The sequence below is a fragment of the Phoenix dactylifera genome, chromosome 15, assembly GCF_051530095.1.
Source record: "Phoenix dactylifera cultivar Ajwa chromosome 15, Ajwa_hap1_PhDact_Kaust_v1.1, whole genome shotgun sequence".
Lineage (NCBI taxonomy): Eukaryota > Viridiplantae > Streptophyta > Magnoliopsida > Arecales > Arecaceae > Phoenix > Phoenix dactylifera.
Window position 1 is genome coordinate 14,694,553 of NC_143204.1, and position 10,448 is coordinate 14,705,000.

Here is a 10,448-nt window from a genome sequence, read left to right on the forward strand (position 1 = left end):
ACCCCCAGCTCTTGGCTCTGACAAGGTCAGCATACATATCCATGGATGTCTCTGGTATGTTTCTGGGCTCTTGGATAGCTCTTGGCTCAGACAAGTTCAGCATTCCTTTGTGCAATTTGGTGTAGATCTAGTGACCCACCCTTTCCATGGATATCTCTGGTATGTTTCTGGGCTCTTGGATAGCTCTTGGCTCTGACAAGGTCAGCAATATCCATGGATATCTCTGGTATATTTCTTTGTGCGATTTGGTGTAGGTCTAGCGACCCACCCTTTCCCATGACTCCCTTATCCTCAACACTCAGGTCACACTGCGTGCAATTTAGTTCTCATAAAATATTTTTTCCTACTAGATGAAGAGCTCAATAGAGCTGCAGAGTCATGGGAAGGGTCTATAGGTTGGTGAGGAAGAGTTAATCTAAAGCGCTCCGTAACTTGTTATTTTTTGATTTTATTGAATATATTTACACTAGAAATGTATAAATCATCCATTTTAGAAAAAAAAAAAAGAGCTGAATAGAGCATAGATTCTTCCGCAATTTCAAATGAAAAATAGGCCTAGTTTGCTCAAAGGTAATGTCTCAAATGCTAGGACCGTTGTAAAAAGATTCGTGGTTTAACAATAGTTTTTATTGGGTAAAAGGGTCATCATTGACCATATTACTTTCATTGTGTAAAGAGTATTTTGCTTCGGTTTCAAATTAACAACTAGTTCATCGACTGATGTGTCAAGAGGGTATTGGTGTGATGCATGGAGAGAAGGTGTGATCCCGAGGGGCGCCACATCATTTAAAATTATCTCAATTTTTGCCTTCTCAATGTTGCAATGTTTCATGTGTTAGTTAGGAACAAAATAGAGAGATGCCAATAAAAAGATTGCGAAGTACATCAATTTGATGCTCAGCTGCCTGCAAGCCAAGGTATGATTTGCCGAGAATTACTTATTGGAGGGTGCAGTTACAGCGAAAAAGCAATAAGAAAAACGATGGTTTCATACTAAAACTCGGGGAAAAAATACCAAGATTGTTCACTACTGCTGCTGCTATTTTGAAGAAGAGAGTGTATCTTTGGATCTGACTTCGTCAAAATTTTAAGAAGAAGAAGTTGCTCAGTCCATTGCAAGCATTTGTAAGAAATTCATGAGATTATTTTGTACTTTATGTGCTAATCAAGTAGTGTATGGATGGCAGTGATTTAGCTTAATAGGGCCAAATAAGCAGCACTAAAAAAAAAAAAAAATTACACAACCCTGCTTCTTATTTTGTCTTTTCCTTTTTTTCTCTTATAGTTTTAGAGCTCCTGCAATAAATTTTTGTCAGTCAGGCATTGGTTGTTGACCAGGAAAAAAAGCCATTGCTAGTTCGTATTTGGAAATAAAGTCAGATATCACTTGTTCTTTTTTCTTTCTTTTTTTTGGTGGTACATAGATCTCACTTCTTTACCGTATCGTTGACTCAATAAAGATCCTTGACTATTAGATTCACAATGATCTAGTAACACCCTATTCAATTTACTACCCAATAAAAGTCAAAAGGCAAGTGGCAACCTCTTCAATCTTTGACCATTTGATTCAACTATGTCAGGACTAAAAAATAATTGTATCAAAGTGTGCGCATAAAAATGCTACCATGCATTCACCGCATGATTGTGCACGCTGCCAATCACATCATCTCGTTTCCATGAGCTTCATTCATCAAATACTCATTTTGGTGCATTGCTGCAGAATCAAACAGATATGATTGGCAGCATGTAGAACCACATGCTACATGCTATATAGGATATAATTTCTCTAATTCAAGTTATCATGGTCAATAAATCTACATTATTGATTTTTTTTTGTTAAACAATCCACATGAATGATTTGATCCTACTTTGATGCGAAGTACCTAACCCACCAAACACAAGCTGCATTTCTCATTGGTTGACTGGAAGGTGGGAGTGAGGCTATTGCAAGCCAAATTCAAAAAGAGAATGATGACATGTAGAAGATGGAGAAAGAGATATTGTAGCTCTCCTTTGACATATGGGAATGTGCCTTGGAATTATTGGCTGTTCCCTGTGTAAATTGAACCACCAAGAAGGCATTGAGAGGTCGAGTACCATGAAAAGAAATAGAACTTGCTATTGCAGATCAAAGAGAATAGAATATCTAGAGTGTAAAGCCATTGATCTCTTGAAGTCTTTCTCACAATATCGATGGTTAGATGATGGTAACATCGTGTCTTAATGACATGTACATGTGCCTTTTGACTGTGATTGATAGCATGTCAACTTACTCCTCCTAAAGTAAGTTTTATTAACCTTCATGTTTTTTAATGGTTTAAGTGAAGGTACCACTAGAGCCTTTTCATAAGAGATTAGAATGCGTTGGTGCGGTGTGGATCAGAAGCATAAAAGTCCAAATAAAATAAGGCTTTCTTGAAAAAAACAAAAACAAATGGAAGATTGCAAAGATTTGGGATGGTTTCAACCTTCAAGCTCTAAATGTGATATATTGAAGTTTGAATAATTGAAACACACCAAAACCCTTGGAGTGAATCTAGCATCATTCGCATATGTATTAAATATGCATAGGTTTTATTTCCTAGAAGTCTTGGAGAGAATCTAGCAATGCCTTACCTTTTTGCCATGCACTTATGTCAAAAGACTTTAATAATTAATGCTATAATTATGGAGAATATGCTCCTTAAACTTCTCAACATTCAATTTTTATTACCATAACTTATGCCAATGCAAATGACATGCAACTTGTTGACTTGCAATACCAAATTGCTTATACTTCTCTCTGCTTCTTCTATTTTCTTAAAAAAAAAGGTAGAGAAACTCCATTCTTCTCCTCTAGGCTTCCAAGAATCTGGCTCACTTTGTATGTTTTATTAATTATTATCAATTTTGTAGCCTTATAAATGCCTATTGGATGCGTTGGCCCCTTCAAAGATCCAGTGCCATCTTCGTACTCTATATTTTATGATGCTATCTCTTCATACAAGGGCATCATTTACTGTATTACAATTACATAAAAAAAAGAGAGAGAGAACCTCTCCTTCCAATATTTATGCATACTTTTTAGGAAAAAAATCCTATTAGCCATCCTCATTTTTTTTTTTAAATCTATGGAATCAACACTTTGAAAACATGGCTATAACGAGGGCAAAAACATGGTCGAGAAGATAATGTAATGGACCAGCGGTCAAAACATAATGTTCATAAGACCGACTTTGCACCAAAGTAGGCAGGGATCCTTTTGGTAGGAAAGAGAGAGTAGAAATCTAGATAGAAGATTTCAGAAGCAATGAGCACTCTATCAATTTAGACATGGAGTTAATTGTAAGAGTCCTAAAAACAAAAAATTGGTGTCACTCCCATAGGCTTGCATCCCACCATCTCCAAAGCTCTCCACTGAGTGAAATCTTTAGTTGGACTAGGTCCACCATTGATAAGCCAGTCCAACCACGAACCAACATATCTATATTGTTCTATTTTTCCTCTTATTTCTTTTTTTCAATCTGTCTTTGTGCATGTTGTTCGTGATTGAACTAGTTCACTGCCGAATTGGTGGATCTGGTCCTACTAATATTTTTTTATCTACAAAAGCTATTCAAATAAAAAAGGAGCAAAAAAGAATAAAAAAAAATCCAGCCACTCTTCTAAAGTTCTTTGCAGGATCTCGTCCACCTCCTAAGGTGTCAATTATCCACGTTTATGTCACCTTCTCTTCCTCTACATAGAAAGTCTACGCCATGCCTCGATGCATTGTCGATTATTTTCTTAAACTTTAATTCACATTGTGGAAGGTAGTTGGAAAATGGATGACAAGCATGGTTTAACACAATAGTCGTTACAAATTTACAATGATTTTGGAGGGCATCAATTTAAAAGGAGAGACAATCTAATTTTGCGAAATGAAAATTGAGTAGTTGTTTTCCTAGAAAGAAGTGCCTTATAATCAATTTCACCAATATCTCCGAAATTTGCAAGAATGATCCACTCTAAACTATGTTGAACCATATGCCCATGCTCTTGTGATAATTATATCAGTATCATTACATGCGCACCAAGCTATATTATATGTCGATTGATTCCAAATACAGTCGCACAAATGTGGCTAGATGTATGCTCGGGCTCCACGTTTCAAGTTCGTTATCCTATCGGGAACTTGCACACCAAGCTATATTATATGTCGATTGATTCAAAATACGCACAAATGTGGCTAGATGTATGCTCGGGCTCCACGTTTCAAGTTCTTCTATCTTATCTACCGCGGTGCAATCGGAGCATACAAGGCAAAATTAGTTCCACAAATTTTCCTGCACTTATCACATTAAACTTCTTCTCATTAGAGCTGTTAACGAGCCGAGCTGAGCCTCAGAGACTCGTTTCACAGATCCTCAGGCTCGGGCTCAATACCGAGCTTCATATTAGACTCGAGCTCGAGCTCGAGCTTGCTTGGGAGGCTCGGGCTCGGGCTCGGTTCGGCTCGTTAACAGGCCAGCCGCCGACACCACCACCTCCCCACCCCGACAGAGAGCCAACGTCCCCACCGGAATCCAGAGACCGTCGGATCCAAGGAGTTCCACACCAAAGAAGACAAAATGGCAAATGGGAATAATTCGAGAATAGAAGAGAACGAGAACCGCATCAGAAGTCTAGGGTTTGGGAGGAGGTACCTCTCTTGGCCGGCGGTGTCCCAGATCTGGGCATCGGAAGTCTTCCGCTTCCGCTTCTCCTCCTCAACCTTCTTTTCCCCTTCCTACTCCTCCTCCTCCCCTTTCTCCGGCTCCTTGCTCGCCTCTCCTCTGACCGCCGCCTCCTCCACCGCCGGATCCCTCGCCGCCTCTCCCTCTACCGGAGGAGATCCATCCTCCGAGCTCTTCTTCTCCTCCTCAAGCATTTCGCAAACCATCGGATCGAAAAGACCCTAGAGCCTAGAGGAAAGCGGGGACTGTGTGAGAGGCTGAGAGCCAAGGATTTTAGACTAAAACGAGATGAGGCGGCAAGGGTAGAAGAATAGAAACGGCCAAACAGGGCGATGGACAGCCAGGATGGGTTTGGAATTTAGATTGGGCTCACGAGCCCAAACGAGCTGCTCGAGCTCGAGCCCAGGCTCAGACTCGAATTTAAACGGGCCTCATTTTGGACTCGAGCTTGGACTCGTTTGACTAACGAGCCGAGCTCGAGCCGAGCTTTTACCGGGCCGAGCCTGAGCCGAGCCCGAGCAGCTCGGCTCGTTAACAAGCCTACTTCTCATTGTACCAAGATGGAGGTCTGACCAGGTACAACATCACATTTGACACCAAGGAAGGTAACCATATTTTTGCTTTATTTTCCCTTTGGGTCTCCACATGGTGTTTCTTTATTTTATTTTTACTTGTACCCGCGGAAGCAGCAAAAATCCTCTCATTAACATTGCATCAAACACATGAAAGGCGCACTAAGGTAGACACAGGCAAAGAACAAACCAAGGTGCTCGAGGAAGAAACCATCCACTGAACCGCCCGCAATTGTAGGGAAAACGCATGTCAGAATGCATAGAGAAAGCACAATGGGGACATGCATGGTACTTAGACTCCATTTGGTAGAACTTTTAGTGGGCCAGAAAGTACTTTCTAACCTTCTAAAAATACTTTTGAATAGAATATGGGTGTTTGGTAAAAAAATCGAAAAACTGTATTAGATTTGTCAGTAAGCTAAAACAGCTTCTTGGAAGAAGCTCCAAAATAGAGCTTCTTCGGAAAAGCACTTTTAGGATGCATCAAAAAGCTATTTTGATTTATAATTTTTTTCTTTTTGAACCAAATACCCATGATAAAATATTATAATTATAAAAAGTAGTTCCTAAAAATATTATATTAATAAAATATTAATATATAATAATAATAATTATAATATTTTATATCTTTATTATTGTATTATACTATAAATATAATATTATATTACATTATATCATAATATATTGATATGTTATGTTATATAATATCAAATTATATTATATTATTATACTATAATATACAATATTATATTATTATTACAATATTACATTATATTACAGTAATATTATGCTATATTATATATTTACGTATTAATACATATTATATTTTATTATGCTCTGTTGTATAATACTATGCAATATCTTTTATAGTCATTTGCCATACGAAAAGTACTTTCTTAGTTTATTTAACAAATACATATTAAAATCCCACGGCACTTTAAAAATATAGTTATTAGACAGCAAATAGCTTTTTATAAAAAGCTCTACTTTATAAAGCTCTACTTTCGAAAGCTGTACTATCAACAGCTCTGCCAAACAGAGCCTTAATAAAAGGATAAAGATGGTAAAATTTCTATCACGTGTCTAGAAGCATGTGCTTATGCCTTTCTTAATTAACTGGGTTGAACGAATCAGATAAGTCTCCATCATGATAATAAAAAAAATGGTTACTAAATATTTATCATCACTATTTTATATTAATCAAGTAGTATTAATTATAATTAAGATATTATAATTATAGCTAATATTATATGAGCAATTTTGTATAGAGGTATTTTACATATTTTGCTAGGTACGATGAAAACTAAGGACCTATTGCTTTTACGAGTATTATAGATTCGGAACCTTAGTTTGGTCTTATCAGTTCTAGCTTTGAATATTGCTACGTGCCCCAATCCCATCTCGAAAGATGAAAATGAATACATGGATTGAGCATATGATGGAGCCATTTAGCCACTATAGTCCTCTTGAATCCATTTATCTCGGTTCACAAGCTCGCTACATGCATGATGCACATAGAAATAAATAGATGTGTATACGTATGTACCTACAGTTAGGGGTGCAAGAATAGGTCTATTTTACATGAAATCCGGCCCATTCTGGTTGTGGAAACATGTCTAAGCATTGGTTCCTTCCAATATCTAATAATTTCTTCTTGCAGAATGCTACCCAAGTTTCATACCAATACCCAATTATAAGCATTGGATGTGGGAATTATAGTTAAACAAGCATTTAGGACAAGGCCATACCACACCTGGTGCTAGATACCAAGACCACTGGGCTTTATCATTTCCCTCAGCATTTTGACTAAGTCATCTATAATCTGCTAAATGTATACAACCTAATAAAGGTATCGAAAAGTCTAAATCATAATCCTACATCACTAAACTGCATGTCCATTCAATTCAAAACCTCAAGTTCGTTTTAACTTTGAAACAAAACAACCAACAGCTTCTCTAAAACGATGGAAGTCAGACAAGGTCACCTCATCTTATTTCTTGAGCACCATAAATGCCACAAGATGATAAAGTTAAGGTTAATAGTGAATGAAACCTTTGATCCTTTCACATTTCCATCCAACGTAGATTAACACTGTTGAATTTGTGGTACCTGGTAATTAAATATGTCAGGAAATTCAACTGAAAAAAAAAATCTTTATATTTGAATTTACCTCACATTAGAACATGTCCCATTTTACTTTTCTGCCCTGAGCACACCTGCTTCTCGTATGTAACACAGTAAAAGCAGTGAACATATACTTATATGCTAACAACATTTACAGCAAACAAAGTTAATGATGAACAAAAATCATATGATTTCACGGTGGAGTATCAAAAAATTTATGTGGACAACTGAATGTTTCAAAGGCAATCCGTACATGTCAAATTAAGAGGACATGCTATTTATCACATGGCCAAGTGCAACTTCTGAATGATTTATTTGATAAGTATGTATCATGTGGCCATGAATTGTGTACTAACAAACACTATGTCCGAAAATTATATATCGAATTGCTTGTGTATCAAATCGCTAAATGATTAATTTACCAAATATGTATCTCATGGTCATGGACTATGTATTGAAGAACATCACAATTTGAAAATTATATATCGTTTTGCCTGAAGATATGAATTTGATCGCTGGCTGAACTAATTTGCTAGATGTGTATTACCTGACGTGCACTATGTATTAGTGAACATCATGCTCTGCAAATTATATACTGACTTGCCTATAGGTGTGTATTGAGTTGCTGGATGACTTATTTGCTAGGTGTGTATCATGTGGGCATCGACTGTGTACTGGTGAAGGGAGGAGAAAGGACTCACAAATGGATGGAGAGGGATGAACGACTTCCTAAGAAAGAAGAGCTACAAGATGGATGGCATGAGGATGCCTAACGTTGTTTTCTTTCTTTCTTTCTTTCTTTTGAGTCATGGGATGGATGGACTGTTAGTAGGAGTTCCATCTCGCCTTGCCTCTTCAGTTTTCACTTTTAAGATCAATGCCATGGGGTATATGGTAAGAAAAGAAGCAGTCTCCAAGAGATCTCCTCCGATGCACGCAACAGAGGATTTTTGTTCAGCAGGAAAGATTGAGGGATGGCTACCAGCCAGAAGAATCGTCCGAGGCTATCACTGATCATTGTTCACATTCCTCTCCCCTATTTTTTTTCATGTTGTTATATTTTTATTTAAAAATTGTTAAGAATCACCTATCATAAATCTGCAATTCTAGATAGAAGTCGATGAGTGTACTTGAGACCACGACTGCCAACATTAGTTATGTACCACCATCATATTGAATTGGCAAAGTAAATAGCTATCTATCAAGTAACAATAAGTGAAATTCGTATGTCCTATAGAGCATGAAATTTACCTTCTTTCAAGTTGTTCAAATCACTAGATTCTGCACTGCATCACCCTTTCTCTTCTAAGACAGGAGCTACCTCTCCATCTGTGACCATTCTCTGGCTACACGTATCAGATGATGCTTTAACAACTCCTGGATCTGATCTGGGGAGGAAGGTAATGAGCCTCTCTCTGAGCAACAGCGAGAGCAAATTACAAGAAGTCAGAGGTTCCAGTGAACGAACTACTCCTTTTCTGACCAGTAAATTAAGCGCCGCTGAAACACCATGAACGATCGCTTCCTTCCTGGAAACATCATAATTGTCGACCAACAGAAACAAGAACTCCAAGAGAGCGTGAGTTAAATCAACATATTTGGGCACAGAGTTAACCATCAAAAGCATTGCGGGCTCAATGTTCATGATACTATCCACCTTCTCATCAAAAAACAGCCAATCATAAAACAGAGCGAGCTTCGCATTAGCCTCGAAGTAATTTCTCCTGCAGCTTTTCAGAAGCCAGCCAACAACTGCCCATCTTGAGATAATGTTAGATTGGATGATCTCATTAGGAGGATGGTGGGAACAACATATAAACCGAATAATATCAGCGATAACAGTCTCGCTACCAGGCCAGCATAGGTGTTTCTTGGCAAACCAAGCTTGGTATCTTTTCTGGCTCCCCCAATTCACATAGGTGAGCAAGAATCGCAGATGTGCTTCCATGTCAGGCGTGATCCTCAGCAAAAAGTAGTGTGCCGGCGTTCTCATTCGGTAGAGCCCTGAAATATCGGTAAATCCCAAAACTTGAAACTTTCTAGGATCAAACAAGAGGTCCTTCCACACATCTCTGAATTCAGGAATATGAACCAAGTCCTGAAGCAGTCGAACGAGGTCCCTCCCTATCTGTAAACACAAACTGAAGCATTCTCTCAACGCCTTGATGCAGAAATCGATCTCCATCCTCTTCAATGAATCCAATTTCACGCTGCCTCCCAACCTGTAGTGATCTGCCAATAACCGAAGATAGACGAACAATGCACTTGTAAGAACCAATGGTTCATTCAATATCCAATCCCAATTATCAGACAGGATCTTGACAAGTTCAGCACACAGCCACAAATTGGATTCGGAGAAATGGCCGCCAATAGTCTGCCTCAAGAGGGATATAATTAGGGAGTCGACATGGACAGCGGCGACCTGGACTAGATTGGAAGTGAGCCAGAGGATCTGAATTCTTGGGGTTTCCAAGAGCTTGGGGTACGACTCGTTACAGAGCTTGAGGAGGGTGGTGGTGAAGAAGTTATATCCATCGATGACGATGGCATGGAGGTGGGTGAGGTGGGTTTTGGCGAGGTGGGGCTCAGTGAGGATGCCGAAAGCGATGGCAAGATTCAGCTGTGAGTATTCTGAGGGCGAGGGGATTGATAGAGGGAAGGGGGGTTTCAGTTGGGGCTGGAGGAGGAAGAAGGCCTCTCTGAGGGACACCTCGGTAGGATTTTCGGCTTCATGGGCAGTGACTCGAAGCAGTTTCGATGAGTTCATATTGAACTCATGGTCCTAAGAATAGAAAAAGAGGAATTTGGTGATAAAAAAGGGAACTTTTCTTGAGGAAGCAGCAAGAATCCTCTCGTTGACATTACATCGAACAAATGACGGGCGCACCAGTCCGCTGCCTCAGCCAGGCCATCAACTGGCTCGCATGCAACGCCGCAGACCCAACCAACCAAAACGCCAAGAATTCAAGGCGAGCACAGGCAAGGACCAAACCAAGGTGCTCAAGGAAGAAACCATCCACCGAACCGCCGGCGATCGCTCGGCCAAGTCGCGGTGAAA

The 10,448-nt window shown here is 39.1% G+C and overlaps 1 protein-coding gene across 4 annotated transcripts in view; it reads right to left on the reverse strand.

The window, feature by feature from the left end:
- Positions 1-7,135: 7,135 nt before the first annotated feature.
- EMB2739 (embryo defective 2739) overlaps positions 7,136-10,448 on the reverse strand; it is a 3,886-nt gene continuing 573 nt past the window's right edge. Inside the window, exons 1-3 of one of the 4 annotated variants that reach the window (XR_005515022.3) lie at positions 8,642-10,448; positions 7,437-7,482; positions 7,136-7,375 (exon numbers count right to left, since the gene is read on the reverse strand). The exon at positions 8,642-10,448 is cut by the window's right edge and continues 534 nt beyond it. Coding sequence is in view for 2 of the 4 variants with exons in the window: in XM_039134021.3 (XP_038989949.2) it covers positions 8,682-10,157 (1,476 nt within the window). In the remaining 2 variants the exon portion in view is untranslated. The other 3 variants (XR_005515021.3, XM_039134021.3, XM_008802425.5) reach the window with 3 other exon arrangements.